Source organism: Pundamilia nyererei, unplaced genomic scaffold (assembly GCF_000239375.1).
Source record: "Pundamilia nyererei isolate P.nyererei 1_Seehausen unplaced genomic scaffold, PunNye1.0 scaffold00012, whole genome shotgun sequence".
Classification (NCBI taxonomy): domain Eukaryota; kingdom Metazoa; phylum Chordata; class Actinopteri; order Cichliformes; family Cichlidae; genus Pundamilia; species Pundamilia nyererei.
The window spans coordinates 4,297,460-4,321,032 of record NW_005187413.1 but is presented as its reverse complement, the minus strand read 5'-3'; the positions used below and the strand labels follow the sequence as shown (position 1 = coordinate 4,321,032).

Sequence of the window (23,573 nt, the reverse complement as noted above, 5' to 3'; positions counted from 1 at the left end):
GAAAACATTCCGGATGTCGGTGCAGCTCAGTCTCATCTCACTCTCTCTTTTTCATGATGGGCCGCTTCCTCCTGCGCCGCAGTCCGACTTGAACAGATGGGTAACATCTTGAAAGACGTGCTCCGGCTCTGCCGTGAAAAGGAGGGCCCGGGGTTTCGTTCGCTGTAAGCGGCTGGTGATGAGAAATTATTTCCAGAGATGTCGCCGAGACTGCACACCTCCGTTATTTGGAAACCTTAAGACATTTCAGCGGAAAGTTTTTTTTTTTTTTTCGACCTCGGATGGAAGAACTTTTGAGACAAAGCGGTAGCCACGGGGCTGTTTTCTCCCGTGTTTTGGTGAGTTAGACTTAAAATCACTGGATTTTGTTTCACTTCGCTGTTTATGAGTGACTAGTTTAATATGCAGCTGTGTTGGGAATTAGGTTTTGAATGATCTCCCCGCGTGTGGTTTTTTTTCATGGACACGGAGCTGATGTATTTCTACTACTAAACTAAACTACATTTGACGGCACATGTCATTCTTTAGCTTTTTGTATTATTGTTAGGCTTAATTCTACATGACAGTGGTTTGAGGGGGGAAATTACTAAAGTAGAAAGAAATAGTACTACTTAGTGCAAGTCTACAAATCTTCGTTGTATTTTATTAAAGTTTTAAGGTATTTGTACTCAGGGGCGTTTCCATGATTTTCTTTTTAAACAAACAAGAAAGGAGGGTGGTCCCCCAGGATTTCAAAATAAACACCAAATTAAACCACTTGAAAAATGATTGGAAGTTTCGTGAGTGTGAATTATTTTGTTGACGCGCATCCTCCCTGAATGCGTCAGGAGATGTGGCTGACCGTCAACAGACCACAGTACCGAAACAACTACAAAGTGACAGAGCTAATAAAAAGTAGTTTGATTACAGTTACAGATATGTTTTTTCCACACTGAAAGGTAGTAGGAAAGAACAATGCCACATACAGTAGGAGAAATAATTATTTGATCCCCTGCTGAATTTGTAAGTTTGCTCCCTTACGAAGTCTAGTCTAGTCAAGTCTTTTAACCGTAGCTTCATTTTAATGGAGAAAGACAGAAGGTCAACCAAAAATCTCCCCAAAATAAACCCCAAAAAAGTGATTTGCATGTTATTCAGTGAAATAAGTATTTGATCCCCAAATAACACATCATGTAGTACTTGTTGAAGAAACCCTTGTTGGCAAACACAGTAAGTGTGTAAGACGTTTCTTGTACTTGGTCACCAGGTTTTCTTCTCACACACACATATCTCAGGAGGGATTCTGGCCCACTCCTCTTTACAGAAACTCTCCAAATCCTTTAGGTTTCCTGGCTGCTGTTTGCCCCCTCAGTGCAGTGAAATCGTCCTGTACCCCAAAGCATAATGTTTCCACCTCCATGCTTTCTCTTCCTCCAGACACAGCAGGTCAACTTGATGCCAAAGAGCTCCATTAAGGTTTCATCTGACCGCAGCACTTTCTCCCAAACCTTCTCTGAATCACTTGGGTGTTCTTGGGCAAACTTCAAATGTACATGTGCCTTCTTGAGCAGGGGGACTTTGTGGGTGCTGCAAGATTTCAGTCCATTACAGTGTAGAGTGTTGCTTTGGTCCCTACTGCCATCAGATTATTAACAAGCTCTTCCCATGTAGTTTTGGGCTGATCGAGCACCTTTCTCATGATCATCCTCACATGAGGTAAGAGCTTGCATGGCACTCCAGACCGAAAGTTGTCACCTTCTTGTCAAGCTTCTTGCTTGTTGCTGATTTTCTTTTAGCCCTTTCCAGACCAAAGAGCCTTGGACAGCTCTTTGGTCTTGCCTATGGTGATAGTGAGTTTCGAATAAAAGAAGAAACTGATTATCTGGAGACAAGTGAACTTTATACATGTAATGACATTAAGATTATGTTTAACTGATTGGTTGAGTGATTAATTGTCACGTGGACACACAGCCAATCCATGGAAGTCAGAGTGTGTTGTAGAAGATTACATATTTACCTTACTCAATGAGTTTCATGACTTGATACAATGTGGGGGGTTTTCTGGTTCTGATTGGTATTCTGTCTCTCTCCTTCAACATGAAACTACCATAAAAATTAGATATTGTTCATTTCTTTTCAAGCGAGCAAACTTACAAATTCATCAGTTAATCAATCAAATAATCAGTCAATTAATTGTTTCTCCCACTGTATACTCTTTTATTTATGCTGCTTTATGTTTATATTTCACTGCTTGTAAACTTTTATTCTTCTGAATTTGCAGACTTGAGATTTGCATAAAAAACTGTCCATTTTTAAGTTATAATGCACTATTAATGGTGTAATGGTGCCAAACAGTCAGAATGCACCTTGACAATATATAACATCATTATGCTCTTTATGTGTTTAACCTAACTGTCCTACTAAGAGTACTACTAAGTACATTCATATTTGGTACCTTAGTACATTAAGCTGAATTAACACTAACTTCATGATTTCAGGTTGCACTCTGATTATACAGAGTCTGTGTTTTTTGTCAGTTAGTGATAAAAATGGAGGAAACCCGGCCCTGAGTGACACAATGTCTTGGGAGGAGTTCATCGAGCTCCGTGACCTCAGGTCGACCAAAGAGCAGATAGAGCTGACGGGGACGCGCGCTCCGTGCTCACCTCCGCGCCTAGAGAGAACCAACGCCCTGAGGATCAGCCCGGGAAGGGTCCCAGACCTGCTGAGTCGTGTGGGCATTATCAGAGTCCTGAGCAGCAGCCAGGACCCACAGCTCACAGAGGAGAAAGGAGAGGGCCACGACTTCCAACCCTGTAGCCACGCTCAGCCCACGTGGTGCGACCTGTGTGGAGACTTTATCTGGGGCCTTTACAAGCAGAGCCTGCGGTGTGTCAGTGAGTTGGCTTACATATGCTTTTTGTGCATCTGGGTGTGTGCATGTGTCAATGCTTTGGTGCATTTGCATGAAAAGAGCGTACTGACAGAAAGAGGAAATTTACTAACACAGAGGAAGAGGCAACCACCAGCGTACCTGCAAGCCCAGATTACAGTCATTCCAGCCTGATGGCTTAAACAAGGCTTCATACTAAATAAACATAAATGCACTCTATGTTAACATTCTGGAAAAAATAAAGAGAATTGTTGCCTGTACAATTTTTATAATTATTCACATCTACCCAGTATCTAACCTGCATACACTTAGGGGTTTGGTCATTGTCTAGGCTGAGGTTCAGCTACACTCATATGTGCATTTGCAAAAGTTTCATTAACTGAAACCCACCTAAATAAAGAGCAGTGGTTTGTACAAAGCATTTAGTGTGGGGAAATAGGGGTCCCTTACTGTAACCTGAACAGGAAACATTGTCACAGTCTTTGCAAAGAGACATAAGCTTTCCAGCTGACTATATGTTTTCACAGCTGCATTCAGCTGATTGGAATTGCTATTTATATTTCTTCAAGTATTTGCAATTAATTTTATATACGTGACTATACGGTCTGGTACTTACATAATGCTTTTCTACACTATTGAAGCACTGCTGCATTCACCCATACACTCGTTTGTATGCATAAGCACTTTTAATCTAAGATTCACACTCCAGTGAATGCAGCCGGGCAATTTAGGGTTCAGTATCTTACCTAAGGATATTCCAACATGCAGACCAGAGGAGGCAGGGAATCAAAACAACATTGTTGTTTTACTAAAAACAGTGAATAACTGCAGGTAAAAACTGTAGTAACCTTTACCCTCCAGCAGAGGAGAGGCAATCACACTTACACAACATTATGACTTTCATTTTGCACATTCTCATGTATGGCAACATGAGTCTAAACTCTATGACTTTCTTCATTTACAGATTGTAAATTCACATGTCACTACCGATGCCGTGCCCTGATTCAACTGGACTGCAGCTGGGAACGAGGCTCCTTGGCTGACCCCACATGTGTCGTGGAGTACACCATAGAAACGGACACAAATGTGGTAAGGAGCTGTGCATTAGGAAGCTGACAGCTGACACGGCGCCCCTTTATTACTTTACTACCACCTTTGTTCTTAATCAGCTGCGTTGCTAGTTGGTTTCACTTGCTTTTTTATGCTAGCGTCAATGTCGCAAACTTTACACCGCATAACATACATCATTTCTTAAGACCTCTGCACTCTGCATGTTATGGAATGCACTGCCTGTTTTGGATTGCATGTTACTGTACTAGATAAGAAAGAAATCAGGAACAATAACAATAAATGCACACAGTTCACACCTCTTTACTAACTGCACACGATCAACTGAAAGTTGCACCACTCTTTCAGATTTAGTTGTATTTACTCTTAGCATTGAAACTCCAGACAGGACAAACATTTCAAATATAACATTGCTCAGGGGAAGTAAAGTCTTTCAAAGGGGAAGCTTGTCTGCAGAGGAACAGAAAATGTTACCTTGAACACTTTTTGTAAAATGTGGCTTAGTTTAGTCAGTCACAAAAGTGAAATGTCAGTTTTTAAAGTACTTAAGCCTGTTGTAAAACCTATGTGCGAATATGAAACATTCAAGAAAAAAAAACAGAGCACACTACAGCAACAAATTTTCATAAGAATCATTGTCTATTAGGCATAGCATAAAGTACAAATACAGACAGGTATTGTCAATTCAATTCAATTCAATTCAATTTTATTTATATAGCGCCAAATCACAACATAAGTCGCCTCAAGGCGCTTCATAGATACAGATAAAAAAACCCAACAATCATATGACCCCCTATGAGCAAGCACTTTGGCAACAGTGGGAAGGAAAAACTCCCTTTTAACAGGAAGAAACCTCCGGCAGAACCAGGCTCAGGGAGGGGCGGCCATCTGCTGCGACCGGTTGGGGTGAGAGAAGGAAGACAGGATAAAAGACATGCTGTGGAAGAGAGACAGAGGTTAATAACAGATATGATTTAATGCAGAGAGGTCTGTTAATACATAGTGAGTGAGAAAGGTGACTGGAAAGGAAAAACTCAATGCATCATGGGAATCCCCCGGCAGCCTACGTCTATTGCAGCATAACTAAGGGAGGATTCAGGGTCACCTGGTCCAGCCCTAACTATATGCTTTAGCAAAAAGGAAAGTTTTAAGCCTAATCTTAAAAGTAGAGATTGTGTCTGTCTCCCGAATCCAAACTGGAAGCTGGTTCCATAGAAGAGGGGCCTGAAAACTGAAGGCTCTCCCTCCCATTCTACTTTTAAATACTCTAGGAACAACAAGTAGGCCTGCAGAGCAAGAGCGAAGTGCTCTAATAGGGTGATATGGTACTACAAGGTCATTGAGATAAGATGGGGCCTGATTATTTAAGACCTTGTATGTGAGGAGCAGGATTTTGAATTCAATTCTGGATTTAACAGGAAGCCAATGAAGGGAAGCCAAAACAGGAGAAATATGCTCTCTCTTTCTAGTCCCTGTCAGTACTCTTGCTGCAGCGTTTTGGATTAACTGAAGGCTTTTCAGTGAGTTTTTTGGACATCCTGATAATAATGAATTACAGTAGTCCAGCCTGGAAGTAATAAATGCATGAACTAGTTTTTCAGCGTCACTCTGAGACAGGATATTTCTAATTTTAGAGATGTTGCGCAAATGGAAGAACGCAGTCTTACATATTTGTTTAATATGTGCATTGAAGGACATGTCCTGGTCAAAAATGACTCCAAGGTTCCTCACAGCGTTACTGGAGGCCAAGGTAATGCCATCCAGAGTAAGAATCTGCTTAGATACCATATTTCTAGGCTTTTCAGGGCCGAGTACAATAACCTCAGTTTTATCTGAATTAAGAAGCAGAAAGTTAGCGGCCATCCAGGTCTTTATGTCTTTAAGACATTCCTGCAGTTTAACTAATTGGTGTGTGTTATCTGGCTTCATGGACAGATAGAGCTGGGTGTCATCTGCATAGCAGTGAAAATGTATGCTATGTCTTCTAATGATACTGCCTAAGGGAAGCATGTATAATGTAAACAGAATTGTTCCTAGCACTGAACCCTGTGGAACTCCATAATTAACCTCAGTGTGTGAAGAGGACTCTCCATTTACATGCACAAACTGGAGTCTATTAGATAGATATGATACAAACCACTGCAGTGCAGTACCTGTAATACCTACAGCATGTTCTAATCGCTCTAATAGGATATTATGGTCGACAGTATCGAATTGTCCAATCTACAGCATTAGTTTTATGTCTTAGTTCAGAAAAAGAAAGCTTTCATAGCAGTAGTAGTAATAGTAGTTCTGTCTGAAGTTTTTTTAAAATACAAAACTGGTGTTTTTCCTTCCCACTGTCACCATGTTCTTGCTCATAAGGGGGGTCGTTTGATTTTGGGGGTTTCTTTGTATTATTGCAGGGTCTTTACCTTACACAATAAAGGCCTTGAGGCAACTGTTGTTGTGATTTAGTGCTACATAAATAAAATAAAATTGAATTGAATAGTACTTTATGGATTCCTGTGAAAAAAAGTACAGCCCATGATTCAGTAGCTTGTGGAACCACCTTCAGCAGAAATAACTTGTGCAATTATTTTCTGTATCACTTTATCAGTCTCTCACATACACATGTGGGAGAATTTTGGCCCACTCTTCAGCGATGTTTCTCACTGTTGAGGTTTTTTAGTTTATGCACAGTTGTCTGAAGATCAGACCACAGCATTTCAGTAGGTTGAAGTCAAGCGTTTGATTGGGCCACTGGAGCATCTTGACTCTTTTCAGCCATTCTGTTTTAGATTTGCTGTTGTGATACGGATGATGGATGGCCTCACGTTTGACTCTAGATTATTTAGGTGTGCATGGTTGACTCAGTGACTGCCCAGGTATTGTGGCTGCTGTACAAGCACAAATCATTACTCCTCCACAACCATGCTTGACAGCTGGTATGAGGTGATTCTGCTGATATGCGTTGTTCTATTTTGGCCAAACATTTCCACGTTGATCTCATCTGTCCAAAGACCATTTTTCAAATTGTACTGTCATGAATTTTAACATTTGACATGCTAACTGAGGCCTGTAGAGTCTGAGGTTGGAACACTTTTTATTTTGCTGAGGATTGCTCTGTCTCTGGGTGGAATTTGCTGGAGAGATTGTAGGATTATGTTAACACACACCTGAATGCTTCAGACCAGCAAACTACCAAAACATCTGCTTTTATAGAGGTCCTCAATCTTGCTGATGATCAGTTATTAAGTTCATTTGATTAGCAACACCTCCCTGCTTTTTATCCTCTTAATTTCTATACCAGCAATAAGAATGTACTTAACTTTTGAAATCTCTGAAAACTTTCCTTCTTACATAAACTGTAAGCTCAGAACAAGCAGCTAAACTATTTTTAGATTTTCCTATCATATAAGTATGAAGTACCAGGAATTAGTTAACGGGTTCAGAGAAAATCTTTTATTCTGTTTTTAATGGGGTTTTTCAAGGCCAGTTAGGCTGCTGTATTCAATAGTAGAAGGAATCCCATCACAATCTTTTTTTTTGTACCATGGTAGTATAATCCATTAAGTGGGAACTTAGTACAGTAGATATCCAGCAGAGCAGGTATCTTTTTATCATGTTAGCTGTTATTATTCACTTTATTAAGCGCCTGTTACTTATCAAAAGAATATAAATACAAACATAAACTTGAGCAAGCCGACACCAAGGCATGGCTAAAAAAACATGTTGGTATTTGAGCTTTTGGAAAATAACAGTCAAATTCAGAGCATTAAAAACCAAAAACAAATCACAGATATCTACTGACATTTTTGCAATACTACCCTCTGCAAACTATCATTCAAATGTTTCACTCTTAGCTCAGTAAGAGTGGGCTGCTCAAGTTAATATTTTGAACTGTTAGTTAATATTTGAATAATAAAGATGACACCGAGTCATACCTGTGCTATAGACATGCACAACCAGTACATAAATGTATGTTTATTGCAGTCATATTGACTGCTTGAGATGCCTGTACACCAGTGTGCCACCACTAACTTCAGATGCACCACAAATATTTTTGTTTTTGAATCAGTCCTGGTCGGCTCAATCTAAGAGCAGTATGGAGGTTTTCTGGGTTTAGCACCGGAAAACTCATTAGTTCACATTAGCAGGTTTCAGTGTATTTCCTTTTAATACATATCTGATCATATTTACCCTCTCCTTATTGATCTCTAAATGCACAAAGATGAAAAGAGATGTTCAAAAATACTTGAATCACTGTGCTGCTTACTCTTGCATTGAGGTTCTTCTCAGTGTTATTTCCATATAACATGTTAATACCTTATAACATAACATATTGTCTGTGAAAACTATGGATGTTTTAGGTGAACAGAGGCAAGACTTTCATAAGACTTTGTCAGAAATTGTAAAGGCTGGACAAAAAAACCAAAAAAAACCAAACTAAACAACTCGTGTGCTGCAGTTTGAATGACGGTTATTTTGTAGCAATTTTGTCAACGTGTATGATTTTAGTTATTTGGTAGCTAGATTTAGACACAGAATATACAAACTTTTACATAAGTCTTTTCATCTTTAATCATTTCACAGTAACACCTCCCCTGCTGGTTTGGGAGGTTTTTCCATTGCTGCACACAGGAACTGAAAATCTGGGCTGCAGCTGGAGCAGTTTTTTTTCTCTCTTTTAATTAGTAATCTAACACAGAGCTGCATTTTTCCCTAATTACTTAATGTGTGACCAGAAACTGTTTTGACACTAAAAGCTGATTTTGCTTTTAGTCTAGCTTTACAGCTTTACAGAAACCCAAGATTTTACAATAAGATTAAACACCCCCCCCCCACAAAAAAATTGCATTTGGTCCTGATTCGCTACAGTATGGCACATACGTTATCTGTCTGTATCAACAGCTATACTTTTTCATTCATTTAGGGGTTTTATTTTTTCAGACTGATATGCGTTTTTGAGAGAAAATGTCATTGCAACATTTCAGTGCTCACTGTAATATATTTAGATTGCTTGTATTTTCTGAACAGCCATCAAAAAAATAAAACATATTATATCTATATTAATTAAAATCAGGGGAGGGGAAGAAAATACCCAGAATAAGCAACTGATGAATAATGTGAAACGCATTTTGGTGAAACTGACTGTGAAACAGTAGTATCATTATTAAAACAGGAACTGCCTTCCAGTCCGTGTCAGCTGGGTAGGCTCCAGCACCCCCGTGACCCTAAGTTGGACGAGTGGTTAAGAAGGTGGATGAAGTGATTTAAGGATCATGCTTTTTCATGTGACTTTTAATGTGTTCATCATGTGGATTGTTTCATAGCTTGAACAACTGTATAGTTTTATGTTAAGGGAGGTTTGGGGTAATTACTTTGGCTTATCTCGACTTGAGTTTAGAAAAACTACTGACGGACGAGACAGAAAGTCTGTGTTCGAAATGAGATGGATTTGCAGGAAGTGGATACTCATGACAGAGTCTATTTATGCCTTTAGTGGGGGATGGGTAGTAGAAACAGGAAAGATTCTTATGGTGACTTCTTACATTTCCTTTGTGTTCAGGCACATGTCTTTTAGCTAACTGCTATACTTCTAGCCTTCTTGACATAATTACACCCCAAAAGCTGAAATAATTCTTTAGAAGTCACCAACTCATATCTTGGTATAATACAACAAATCGTCAAATTGAGCTACCAAGTTGAAACACGGGTATGTCTCAAGCCCTGTAAGCTTTTATCTATATCAGATGTTATGATGTGTTTCCTAGCAACCAGGCCTAAATGACCCATATTTAGCATTTGTGCACTTACAGTTGTGGTCAGAAGTTTACAGACTCATCGTGGGCATGAATGTGATGGTAGTTTTGGTCTTTTAATGATTTCTTTGAACAATTCTTTTTTCCAGGGTGGAACAATTGGACAGCATACATCTTTAATTCCTTTAAAAAAACAAGAATTGGGTGCAGAAGTCTGAATTTTGGATTTTCTCTAATCCACATGGGCTCAGAAGTATATATACAACTAAGCCAGTATTTCATTAAATGTTCCTTAGCACCTTAATGCAAAGCTTTTGGTTTCCATCAACAAGCTTCTGGCATGATTCTGTCTGACCACTCTTCTTGGTCGACTTCATTTAATTGGTTGGTTTCCTGGCACAGACGTGTTTTCAAGCAAATTTTCAAAGGGGTTGAGGTCGGTGCTTTAAAAAGGCCATTCCAGAAGCTTAATGCTAGCCTGCTTTTTCCATTGAAAAACAAGCTGTGATGTAGCTTTGGGATTATTGTCCTGCTAGAACAACTAATTCTGCATAAGTTTCAACGGTACAGCTGCTGATTTAATTTAGGTAGTCCTCCTTCTCCATTATTCTATCCACTTTGTGCAATATACCAGTACCACTTGCAGCAAAACAGCCACAGAACATGATGCTACTGCCACCGTGCTTGACCGTTTTTGTTTACTCCTTCAAACATAAGTCTTATTGAGGATTGAGGGCAACATTTCAATCTTTTTCTCATCTGACCATATGACTTTTCTCCAGAATGCATTTGGCTTGTCAGTGTGGGCAACTGCAAATTTCAGTCGAGCTTGAAGGTATTAGTTTTGGAGCAGGGGCTTCTTTATTGGTAAGCATCTTCTTAGTGTTCAAGCAGTTTCCAGGGCAGGCTTCAGGCTTCAGGCTTCCTGGGTTGTTTATGAACATCCAAACTATATTTCCTTTCATCTGAGGGTGAAAGTTTGGTTCTTCTTCCCGATCTTGGTAAAGTGGTGACACTAATTACAGTACAAGTCATTTAGAAATGCTTTCATGAAACCTTCACAACTTATTGAAATCTACAATTTGCCTTCCCAGACTTCTTTATTATTTTGTGTCAAGCAAATCTTTTTCATGTTGGCAAAAAAACCCCAGAATAATTCAAACCCGTTCTCCCAATTCTTGTTTTTTTAAAGTAACTAAAGGTGTAACCCCACATTGGGGGAAAAAGGACAGTTCAAAGAAGTCATTAAAAGTCTGTGAAATTCAAAGCCATGATGAGAGTATTTTTCACAAGAACCACCTTTTAATTTTACATTTAATGGGTATATGTCTAATAAGTGTACTAGTACACCTGTTATTTTAGACCTTGTGCAGCTGACATGGTCCCTTAATCGTGAATAAATGTAAACACATTTTGCTGTATACAAACTTGTAATCATCCCCATATTTATTTTGTATTTATATAAACAAAATCTACCAGAGGTGGTCTTTACTTTTCTCATTGGGAATATCAGTTTGCTGTAGGGCTGTAGCATAATGAATTGCATTGTGGGAGTTGTAGGCTCCAGTGTTATGGGATGGCATTTTTCTAAGAAAGTAAAATAATCAATACAGCACCATTTAAATTTTCTATTGATCAACACTGAATAACGAGACATAAAAACATAATAAAGCTACATAACTGTTAGATACGTTAGGTTGGCATGGTAAATACAGTTTTAATATTTGTATTTAGTGCAAAAGTTAAAAAATGCTAGCAGCGAGCCCCAGCATCACATGACTGGGTCAGCGGTCCGTGGGGACACAGAAGGTCCACCAGCAGCACCCCCACGCTGGGAAAAAGGGCAGAAAGACGGGTGAAACAGGGCTTTGAGGAGAGGAGAGGGCTTTGGTATTTCCCGTGCTGTCCAATCACTGCCGGCTGAAGCGGTTTGTGTATTTCCAAACTCAGCGGACCTGGGTGGGGCCTCTTCGGGGGAAGGAAGCGGGGCATCTAGGGCGGGGACCTGCACACATCCTGTTTCACACAGAGTTTGTACGGCGGAAACGTGGCTGGTAGGCTGAGTTTGAGGAGAAGATTCGTGAGATCTTGTTGATAGTCGTCGACATTTTTTAGCGGTATTTTGTCCTGCGCGAGATTATTTGATATTATCGTTAAAAGCTAGCACTGTTGCCGGTTAGGACTTTTTGTAAGGCATAGTTCAGTCAGTGAATTCCAATTAAGCTCAATCGAGAGCGATTCGGGGTAACAGCGTAGTAAAGTTAAAGGTTCCCGACTCTCTTATTGGATATATGCCGGTAGTCAGCATGACCACCGCGGCTAGCAGCTCGGATAAAACTCCCTCCTTTGAGATGACCTGGGGCAGCTCCACCAGCAGCGGCTACTGCAGCGACTCGGACTCTGACTCCGAGTTCGAGCAGTACTTCACCGCCCGGACATCTTTCTTCCCCAAAATCCGAAAAGATACTGTCAGTCCCGCAGTTAAGCAGGTGAGAAATTTTACAAGTTTAAAAACACATAGGTTTCATAAAAATCATTAGCTTTAAAATAAAGGGGAAGTGAAACTGTGGGTGTTTCGCAGCAGGACTGTATTCTCGCGTTATTTCCCCATTTCTGCTTATTAGCTGTCAGTGTTGGGTCTGTTATTGAGTTGTGTTTGTGTTCTTTTACTTCTGGGATGAGTTGCTGGGCGTCCTACTTTGTAGATGCTGCTGGGAATGAGTTGTTTTGCTCAAAGGAACCCCAGCAGACTAGATGGTTGGCAAGCCTGCAAGGCTCAAGGGTGGAGTTCCTCTAGTTCTAAGTAAACAGGTTAAAGACTTGTGTGAACTTTTTAAAATGCAAATGAGCACTCCTTACGTCTAGATTACACACACATACCGGTATATATGTGTCTTGTTGTAACAAGCACAGACCCACAGATGAACCTGTGACGCACTCAAGTTTCCAGCCAAACACCCACCATTCATTGACTCTCAGGTTGTTCACATTAATTTCTCAGTCACACATGAGTCATGGAGTGTTTTGGATTTCTTCATTTTCTTATCTTTTAGTCATACGCACACCCACATGGGTATCGGGTTTCTTTCCTGTGAGATGTGGGTACAGTTTACTGTAGAAATATTTGACTCTCCCTTTGCCAGCCGGCAGAGGCACAGTTGTGCATAATTTTCTCCCACCACTTATTGACTTTATTGATTTGTTTAACAGCAGCATATTAACTCTACGGCCCATGGATCTCCCTAGACATTTGCAGCTATGGATCTTTCTGGATGTCTAATTAACAATCTTTCTTAGGCAGTGTGTGGTTCAGCAGATAATTAAGCAAAAGGTAGCCTATAAGAATTCGCATTTGTTTTTTAATCTCACATTTACTGGCAGTCCTGCATCTACAATATTGGCTACTACTCCTGAGAAAACCCCTACCATGAATAATTATAGTGTAAATTGGAAGACACAAGAAAACCTGATTTTTAATCTGGCAGCCCTGCATCTGCTGGGGGGGCAAATGTGCATGACTGAAACATGACTGGGAGTTTGCGGTTGCTGAGGCAGCTGACTTCACAGGATGTGCCTGCAAAACAGAGGAGGGCATTGTCTCTCCCGCTTGTGAGAGCCTGTGAGGGGTGGCTATTTTTACATGAACACCAAGTTGAGGAATGCAGCGCAGAGCCGTTGGCCACAGTCATCATTGCAAACAGCTGCAAGTTGCAAATCCCCTCCCTTTTCCTCCCTCTTCCTCCTCCCTCCCTTCTCCCATCAGCCCTCCTACATGGAGGCATCAGAGCCGCTGAACTGGATTGGACAGAGCTGACATCATTGTGTTCGCCTCTTTTGCTGCGTTGTCCGGAAGTTGAAAGTCTGATGCAACTGGTGTTCGCTGTTAGAAATGCAGAACATCAGTTAAAACCAGCTTTTACTCTCGTGTTTCAGCAGTATTGCTGAAGAAAAAAAACACGGAAGACTTGTTTAAATCAAATTTGCCTGACATTACAACTTTTTTTCCCTCCCTTGTTAAAACACCCTAAAAATGAACACTGGGCTTTTTCAACACTAATGCAGGGTTTTTCCTGCATATAATTTGTTTTTCCATGTTGACCAAAAAGATTTTGGCCAACCACCAAAGGGAAACCAACAGAACTGTGATTTTTAAACCAGTTGTTTTTAAATGGGGTTTAATTCACTTGAGCTTAAGATGCGTTTTAATTATCAAATGTCCAGAAAAAAATAAAAAGGCAGAAAATGTCTTAGATTTTTCTTGAGTAAGTGGCCACGGGGACATGGTCTTGTGTAGTCACCCTCTCAAAGGCTCATTTTGAGCGGGAAAATCCCTGTAATGCTGTAAGACACAATCGTATAAAGGGCCTTTCCTCTGCTAATCAGTGTTTTGTCCTGGTCTCTGGCTTGTCCCTGCTTTTTTTTGAGGTGAGCACTGACACCTGGTGGTTAAAGACTGTAACTCTTCTGTTCCTTCCAGGATGAACAGATTGAATTGAGTAAGCAGGAGCTGACAGTGGTGGACATTCAGCAGAAAGTGAAGGAGTACAATGCTCAGATCAACAGCAATCTGTTCATGAACATGGTGAGCAGTGATTCTTCACAACAAATCCCTGCTTTTCCCTCCAAAGCATTTTTATCTTTTAGTTTAATATTTGTTTTTTTCCCTTTAACAGAACAAGGATGGGTCCTACACCGGCTTCATAAAGGTGCAGTTCAAGCTGGCCCGACCCGTGTCTGTTCCCACCCCAAAGAAAGGAGGCAACGACACAGGCGGGAGGCGGGCCAGCGGAGTGAAGCGGCGCACCTCTTTCTACCTGCCGAAGGACGCGTCCAAGCATTTGCACATAAGTTCTCGAACTTCGGCTCGTGAGGTCATCGAGGCTTTGTTGAAGAAGTTCACCGTTGTGGACAATCCCGCCAAGTTTGCTCTATTTGAGCGCAGCGAGCGTCACGACCAAGGTATTCTGCTTTAACATTAAATCGTGATTTCGTTTCTTTTTTTATTTAATGTGTTTGGTGATCGCTAAATGGTTTCTTTCTCCTCCAGTTTATATCCGTAAGCTGTCTGATACCGAGCGTCCCCTTCGTCTGCGTCTGTGCGCTGGACCGAATGAGAAAGTCCTCAGTTTTGTGCTGAAAGAGAACGAAACTGGCGAAGTCAATGTGAGTAAAACATAAACAGCTCTACATCCAACACGTATGGATCGTTCACCTTCAGATATACCAATTTAACTTCTCTCTCGCTCTCGGTTGCAGTGGCATGCCTTCTCCATGCCCGAGTTAAAGAACTTCCTGCGGATTCTGCAGCGTGAAGAGGAGGAACATATCAAGCAGATCGTGCAGCGCTACGCGTTGGCTCGCACTAAAATGCAGGAGGCTCTGACTGGCTCAACGCCCGGCTGAGATGCCTACGCTCAGAGGGGCTTTAGCGTGCACCTTTCGGCTGGACGATCGCCAGAAGTTGACCGGCCATCGATGCATTCAAAGATCCCAGAGAATCCAACTCCAAACGCCTCTTGGTGAACGAGAGTGTGAGACAGGGCGCGAGACTATGAGAGAGAGAGAGCGCTAGCGCGAATGTGCATGTGAGATGATGTGAGAGATGAGACGTGCCTTACACCTGGAGAGTCTGATGTGCCTGAGAGAATGAGTTGAGAGAATTGACGACTGGCAGATGAGACAGTAATGTCTTTAGCTTTTGGTTACTGTAGGATTATCCTGCACCTCAGCTGTGTTATTTTTCCAGAAAACCAAAATTGGTAATATTTCAAATAATGCATTTAATCCCCTTTGCCTTCACTCAACAACCCACCATAATAATGATGCTTCTCACCCTCGGGTTAAACACATACTTGCTGTAAGGTATTTGGATTTTCACTTGACCTAAGCTCCGAGTCTGCCATGTCCTCTCTTACACCCCTGATGGGTGCAACTCTGAATTTCACTGACAATTTGTGAGTGTGACTGATGTATGGACATTTGTATGGAACTATGAATGTCTGCGAGAACAGTGCCCAAGTCACCCTGGTTGACTGGAACCTTGAATGAATATTTCTTTGCATGTGTTTAACTGGAAGTTTCCTGTCATTCCTTTATATCTTTGTTTTGTTCTGTCCTTTAAAACAAAATGTTTGTCTTCTGTCACTCTGTTCACTTTCACTGTAAGTCTATGCACAAATTTACTTGTAGCAATCTTAAGAATGTCGTGACTAATGTGCACTGCGTCTAGTAAAGAATTACCAAAAAATCTATTACGTTTTTGTATTTTTTTTCTTTTTTTTTACAGGTGCAGTGCTGTGAAAAAGCATTTGCCCCCTCTCAAATTTTCATTATTTATTTTTTTATTGCGTATTTGTCACATTTAATGTTTTAGATCATAAGCTCATTTCAATATTAGACAAAGGCTTATCCAGGGCTGGGTTGTGGGGCCAGCAGCAAACCGAGAGCCAACTCACCCAGGAGCCATCCAAGACAGATACCCGAACCACCTTAACACTTTTCAATACAAAATGCCCCCACCCTTTTTTTAATGATGACTATATTTATTAAGGCCAAAACAACACAAACAGCTATCGAAACCAATCTGGTCCTATGTGGGGAAAAAGTAATTGCTACCTAAGCTGGTTGTGTCACCCATGGCAGCAAAAACGGCAGTGAACTGTTTGCGACAAAAGGCATTGAGGAATTTGGCCCGATCTTTGCAGTATTGTTTTGGGACACATTGGAGTTCAAGCATGAATGGTCTGTTTAAGGTCACACCAAAGCATCTCATCTGTCCTCTGAAAAGTCTTGGGAATCTATAGGATCTTTTTTTGTTCTCTCGTGGCATAGATATGCTCTTGGGACTAATTTTGATACACTGGCCACTCCTGGGAAGGTTAACCACTGTCCCAAAGCTTTAAAATGGCTTTATAACCCTTTCCTGACTGATAGACGTCAATGATTATTTTGTTGCTGTTCTGGACAGATCTTTAAACTGCTTCCCTTTGTTAAACAAGTCTTATTTAAGTTATGTTTTGATTCGACAGGTCTGAAAGTAATCAGGGTTAGGTCAGGGTTTGTTTTTTTTGTTTTTTAACGAAATGGGGGTAAATACTTTCTCACAGTACAGTGTGCATACTATACATTTTTAAATTCAGATATAGGTATGAACACTCACTTTAAACATAAAAAAGATTCATTTAACGCACCTTTGAATAAATTCTTTAGTTAAATATTGGTGACGTTTTTTCTTTAATAGTCGGTCAGATCAGCTGATCTCCATCGTCATCGTCGGTCGGACAGCAACGGACAGCGCTAGCTAAACATAGCTAGTAGTAAAAGTTATGACAGGACATGTCAGGTTTAGTGTACCATAAGGTAAGATGTTTGTCAGAATCCCGTGTATAAAGCAGCAGTGTGTTTGCAGACTCGTCTATTGTTTAACCTGCGTCTGTAGTCGGAAGCTAACAGTCTGTTAGCTTACCTCACCTAACTGTGCAGGTACCGTTAGCCGGTAGTCATTAGCCACATGTAGGTCACCACACATCAAACGGGCGCCGTTGCAAAATATTAGACGATGTACAATATATTGTGAAGCCGTGGGTGTGTTTTTAAGTAACTGTTGTAAGGTGTCAAGCGTTTTGAGTGACACTTAATGCGTTTAGGTTCGGCTTTTTTGTGGCCCGTTGGTTAGCTTACGGTGAAGCTACCGTAGTGTAACGTAACGATATAAAACAGACGGAACTTTTTTTTATAGAAGTGAAGAAGCCCCTTGAAATATCTCATACCCAAAATAAGTCTAGTTGCCTTGTCTTTCAAGCTCTCAAGATTATACTTAGATGTTTCTGAGTTTAGCTTGGCCATTTTCTGCCAACAGAGTCCTCTGTGCACCAAAATAGAGCCAGCAGTCAGTAAGCAAACAACGTCTTAACAGCTGAGTAAACAGTTCACTCGGACACCAGACAGTGAAATTTACTTATTTATGTACTTTCACTTTTCAGGTTCTGACCTTGGTAAGCAATTGAGCATCTGGCTACCAACCAGACTGAACGCTCTAATCTGAGACTAACTATGCCTTATCTCTGAGAATGGGAGGAAGTGGATCCAAAGCCAAAGGTGTCTGGCCTTTCTCAGGCAGCGGAGGCGAGTCAGGAAATGATGGGAACGAGCAGTCTCTGGCCCGGCTGAAAGGCTCTAAGAATGCAACACCATTTGTTTTTACAAGGAGAAGGTAAATAAATAATACAGTGGATATGCTGTTGAAAGGACGTTTTCTATCCCACCCTTGAGTTTGAAAATAATCCATGCACACAATACTAACACATACATTTGCTATGCAAATTACACTCGCCCTGAGACAAAATGCAAGCCTAGTTAGCAGTTCCAAAATATTATTTAAATTACAAAAACAGCTCTTGAGGAATACTGCCAAAATGGCATTTTGCTTTTGTCCTAAGTTCTTAATAAGCAAATTGCATGCCAAATATTAAAGGTCATCTTTAATTAATTTTTTGTTTTGATTTTGTTGACATGTCTTAAACTGTCATATCCCACTAAGTCATTTCTTATCCTGATAACAATATAAATCAATATAGTGCATTTATTGTAAATTCTGTGAAAGGTTTATATAATCACCACGCGGAATCACCCGCTCCAAACACTGAGTTAAACTGGCGCCGATTTCTTTTGTACATTTAACTTAAATAATCAAAAGTGAAATAATTATGGGCCTTGTGTGGAGTTACCCATAGTGACACATACTAGATGACCCTACGCATTCCCCATGACTCAAGTGCTTCCCCAAAGCCTCTGACTATCATTACTGCTCCTGTATGGTTGTATCCTGTTGTCAGGATAATAGCCTGTCTGAAAATATCGACTGCAGATTGTTCAGTTTTGGATGAAGTGCAATGTTAAGCTCATACACTGATGTGTTGTTCGAATTGTTCACATATCTGTTGTTGCAGCATAATATGTTACGTCGTGGATTTCCTCCAATACTTTGGCTCGACACTTGTAATATAAATGAGATAAACAGACTTGTGCTAAGTGCTTTTGGTTGGGGATTGTATACCTTAAGTCGAGTGTTTTGACCAATGCACAAAATCTATTTCTAGATATAAGTTGAAATGACTGCCATTATCTTTGTGAGTCTTTATTATGTGGTGTACCACAGGCAAGAACTTTTCAACATTTCAGTCAGGTTTATTAACACTTGATGGCTCTCTTTTGTTTCCCATTTGTAAATTCTCTTTGTGCTGTGTAGAAAAGTTTTGTTGTGTGTTGCCTGTGGTGGGCACCGGTGGTCCACATCAGACTTTTCATTACCAAACCATGTCCATTTTACAGAGTTAACCCCCACATTTAGGAATGAGCTCTGCAATTTGTTTTGGCTGGTCCTCCTGGGATGTCATGGTGACTATTGCAAACCATCATTTAAGGCAGCGAAAAAATTCTGTAGTAAAAGCAATAAACAATAGTGTATAATATGAAAATGATAAACGTTTTAATATTGTCATCTCACATATTTCATTGTATCACAGAGCCCTAAATCAAAGAATAGTAATTATGCACTGCAATATTTGCAGCTCTGTTACCGAAACCTATTTAGCATAACACAACAGTGCCATGACAAAGAGGAAGGGACATAACTGAGTCATGTGCTAACACTAGGGGTGTGTTTTCCGATCTATTTTGATTAGATCGAGTGTGTCATTTTAACTGCAACCCTTTTACCCGTATTAGCAAAGTAGAAAAAAATAATTTGAAAGCTTCCTTTCATTCTTTTATTTATATACAGTGGTCTGAAAAAGTGTTTGTCCACTTCCTGATTTTCTATTTTGTGTGTTTGACACACCTAAAACTTTCAGATCATCAAGCAAATGTAAATATTAGACAAAAATAACGCAAGTAAGCACAAAATGCACTTTCTAAATAAAGTTTTAATTATTAAGGGGGGAAAAATCCAAACCTGCATGGGCCTGTGTGAAAAAGTGATTACTCCCTAAATCTAATCACTTGTTGGGCCACCCTTAGCAGCAACAGACTGCAATCAAGCATTTGTGATGCCTGGCAAAAAGTCTTTTACAGCGCAGTGGAGAAATTATGGCCCACTCATCTTTGCAGAAATCACCCACATTGGAGGGTTTTCAAGCATGAACCACCTTTTTATGGTCATACCACAGCATCTCAATCGGATTCAGGTCACACCACTTCAAATCACTCAAACTATATTTACTTGCATGGAGTTAGCATGCATATAACAGAAACACGTTACAAACCTAAAAAAATATTAAACTGCATTTCTGTGGTTCTTGTCACATTCATTCAAGTTACCATATTCTTTTTATATCATCTAATCCTAGATGATGTTCTTTGCTCACAAGGGTTTAATCTATTGACTTTGTAATAGTTTGAATAACTGTATGAGAGGTTTATTTGAGAGGAAGATTTGAAAATAAATACTAAAATGACTTTAAACTGAAAAGTTGGGCAAAGCAGATTCTGAAAGTTGCTTAAATTAATATAAGTTGGGTCTTATATGAAGGTGAATGAATAGTCACTATCTTTAATAAATTCTTGAGTATTAAATTAAATTATTTTTTTGTACTTGATGACAAAGTACACAGCAACTAAAATAGCTCAAAAAGTGGATCTTTGATGCCTGGGCAGATCTGATCAGCTGATGGTTTACTATTTGTTATTTTTAAATACATACCAGAAAACTATAAAATAAAGGATGATATTAAAAAAGAAATTACATTTTTATATCATTTTTAAAGCCTGTTTTGTCCTCCATTTGTAGAATGACCCTTTTCTACTCACCCATTCATATGCCTAGTACTACCTAGTAGCATATTTTTTTTTGCCAGAGTGGCATTTGTGCATTTACAGTTTTATAGGCCACAGTTTACTTTATTACTGAAATATTGTCCCACTTTAAACTGTCCACAGTAAGGTTTCTAGATTATTCTTGATTTCAAAGCCAATAATTTTATTCCTAGTGGGGTTAAGCATTAATGTCAAAATAATCCAGTAAATAATTTTTGTCACATTTAAAAACCCAGACAAACCAAAAAGGCACATTAATAAATACATGAGGCTCAAACGTTGGAGGGGAGTGAGAAATTTGGGTGGGAGGGGGGTTTGTTGTTGTTGTTGTTGTTGTTGTGTTTTTTTTTTGTTTTTTTTTTTTAAAACTTGACAACCGTTTTAGATGCGACTATCAGCAAGCAAGTAACGCCTACACCTCCTCTATGTTAATCCTGACACAATTGTCCACCTTCTGTGTTGGCAGTTCTTTGTATTATGATGAGGACGGTGACCTCGCCCATGAATTCTACGAGGAGACGGTCGTGACAAAAAATGGCAGAAAGAAGTCCAAGTTGAAGAGGATCCAGAAAAATCTAATTCCACAGGTGAGCTAGGAACACGCTTTTGCAGTGGCAGGGCGATATAGGGTCAGTGCCATCACTCCTCCTCCTTTTTCTTTTTCCTTTTTCCAGGGAATTGTGAAGCTCGACCACCCGTGTATTCATGTCGATTTCCCCATCGTCCTCTGTGAGGTGTGACACGTTGCACAGTGACCGGTCTACAATGACGTGCAGCCACAGATCCTCTTTGCTGAGCATCATTCAAGTCTCGAGAGCTGCAGTCAAGAACTGCCGAATGGGGCTTGCAGAGGAAAAAGGAAAATTCAAACTGTCACATGAAAAATGATATATTGAATTAAATGTTATACATTTGAATTCAACAAGTCTTTATTTTGACATTCACAAAAATAGTGATGGTACAAGTTGTGTTTCCACTACCCAGCTGATATGTATGCAGACTTGGAGAATACTTCGGATGAATTCGTGTTTCTCCTGTTGAGTTTTTTTTTGTTTGTTTTTTTTAATTTTGCAGGGCAAAACATCTGTGACGTGAAAAGGGTTTAATGGTTCATGCCTTCTGTGAGATGTAGACTCTGTATGTGTCTTTGTACATGTGCTAGTTTTGGGTTCATGTGTGAACTACAAATGCAAGATGTATTTGCAGGGTGGGAATGATGAGGGATTGTGGAATTTGTATATATTTATGTTCTGTATTGTCACGTCTGAGTTAGTCTCAGTTATTGGCGCTCAGACCTGCACTAGTGAACATAATGTACTGTAAATAACATCAGATTTCTTAGTTGAAAATACTTGAATAAATGGTTTATTGAGCAAAATCACTCAAATCTTCTTTTTTTGTGTTATTTTTCATATTGGCTGAAGCTTTCTGGTGCAGTTCATCTTGTTTATTGTTACTGCACTGGGATGTTTGACCTTACAGTGCAGAATAATAAGTTAGACACCAGAAGACCGTGTTCTCATTTATCATATTAGGAAGTGAAGTTAGTCACCCTTCCTTTCTTTGTATTTTGCTGGGAAAATGGGAAATCGGTGCAGTGATTTATTGAAATTTGCAGACGTAGATGGAAACACAACATACGAGGTCAAAAACAGTTTTTCCACAGTTTTAACAAGCTTGAAAATCAAGATTTGTTACAACTACTTTTATTTTTCCACACGGCCTAAACTTTTGCATTCAAGCTTTATTCTTCAGGAATAGTTCTCCGGGTTTATTGAAGGAATTTCAGAGTTTTGGTTTTTGGCTCCCGTTTGTTCTCTGTTGATATGATCCCACACTGCTTCATTAATGTTGAGGTCCAATCCATGGTTGAGACTTCCACTGTATGTTTTACTTTCCAGGTGTTATGGCAGGTCATTGTCATCCTGAGAAATGAAGCCTTTGTCAATCAAATGCTTTCCATATTATTTTGCATGGTGGATCAAAATCATATGTATTCACTTCCATCAGTTTTGACGAAGATCCCCAACACAACTGGCTTAAATGAAGCAAAAAATCATGACAAAGCCTCTACTGTATCTTATAGATGAAGTTGAATGACCTACAGAAAAACCTGGAGAGCTGTTCCTCTAGACCACGTGAAAAAAAAAATACAGAAATGTCTGGTCCATTGATGTAAAATATGAAGAAATGAGGCCTAACAATTTTTTTCACACTACACTACAAGGAAGATTTTGTTACTTTAGTATTCTGGTAGCCAGTCATGATTCTTACATGGCTTACATGAGTGTAATGTGGTAACTTGAGACTTGTTGGCGTCTGTGAAATAGGAAACATCTTGTGTTTTGTACTACAGTAAAAACATTATTTTTTTTGGTGTCTGTGGACACAGAACCGGTCGTACTTCTCTTTTCTAAGAAAACAAGTAAAACTAAAATGTCAAGCTATTTCTGTGAACTTTAGAAAGCTAACAGCAATTTTTATTTTTAGCTGAAGAGGAAGTAGACAAGATTGAATTGATTTTATACATGTTCGCAAGAAATCCTTTAAGTTGCTAACTATTCAGAAAATATTAAGTGAAGTGCAGATTGCATTCAACCAAATGGTGACTTTTGAATGTGGGGTCAGTGATCCCTGTACTTGTGAAACAGCTGTAAGCGTAACCCTGGCATCTCCAGATTCTGGCTTATATTTAGTTTTCCTCGTCACCTTCTTGAATTTCTGTCTGGCCGTGCTTTGAGGCTGCCGGTGAAAATCAAACTTCTTTTTTTCCCCCCTTAATTTTTTTCTCCCATTTCTATAAAAAATAAAAATAAAATCTAAACTCAAGACATCTGCAACATAAAAGCCACATTTCCTCTAGATGGCAGCAAAAAGCTATACCTGCTTTAACTTTTTTAAATCATGCATATTTACTTCTTTGTGTGGAGTTTGCTTTCCCAAATAGATAAGGATGAAATTAAAAGCTCAGCCTCAGATCGTGACAGGTTTTGGTTGTTGTTGCCAGTTGGCGTAGAATCAACTTTTAATGGCGATGTAAACATATTTCACTGCGCTCAGATGACAAATCCCCACAA

At 39.7% G+C, this 23,573-nt stretch overlaps 2 protein-coding genes across 7 annotated transcripts; both read left to right on the top strand.

Moving 5' to 3' along the window:
• The first annotated feature begins 7 nt into the window (after positions 1–7).
• LOC102199789 (ras association domain-containing protein 1) lies at positions 8–15,935 on the top strand. Of its 4 annotated transcripts, none has more exons than XM_005724567.1 (7): positions 8–338; positions 2,521–2,876; positions 3,837–3,961; positions 14,162–14,266; positions 14,358–14,643; positions 14,732–14,847; positions 14,941–15,935. In XM_005724567.1, exons 2-7 carry the CDS (start codon positions 2,558–2,560, stop codon positions 15,085–15,087), a joined length of 1,098 nt encoding a protein of 365 aa, XP_005724624.1. In that variant the 5' UTR covers positions 8–338; positions 2,521–2,557; the 3' UTR covers positions 15,088–15,935. The 4 variants fall into 4 exon arrangements, with proteins under 4 accessions (XP_005724624.1, XP_005724623.1, XP_013764067.1 ...); XM_005724566.1 differs by having other exon boundaries at positions 2,517–2,876; XM_013908613.1 differs by having other exon boundaries at positions 2,478–2,876.
• A 72-nt stretch (positions 15,936–16,007) lies between these two features.
• Positions 16,008–21,877, top strand: tusc2a (tumor suppressor 2, mitochondrial calcium regulator a). 3 transcript variants are annotated; one of them, XM_005724563.1, is made up of 4 exons: positions 16,008–17,043; positions 17,667–17,896; positions 20,963–21,083; positions 21,171–21,877. In XM_005724563.1, the coding sequence occupies exons 2-4, from the start codon at positions 17,754–17,756 to the stop codon at positions 21,234–21,236; spliced, it is 330 nt and encodes a 109-aa protein (XP_005724620.1). In that variant the 5' UTR covers positions 16,008–17,043; positions 17,667–17,753; the 3' UTR covers positions 21,237–21,877. The 3 variants fall into 3 exon arrangements, with proteins under 3 accessions (XP_005724620.1, XP_005724622.1, XP_005724621.1); XM_005724565.1 differs by lacking the exon at positions 16,008–17,043 and adding an exon at positions 17,050–17,166; XM_005724564.1 differs by lacking the exon at positions 16,008–17,043 and adding an exon at positions 17,050–17,576.
• The last annotated feature ends 1,696 nt before the right edge of the window (positions 21,878–23,573 follow it).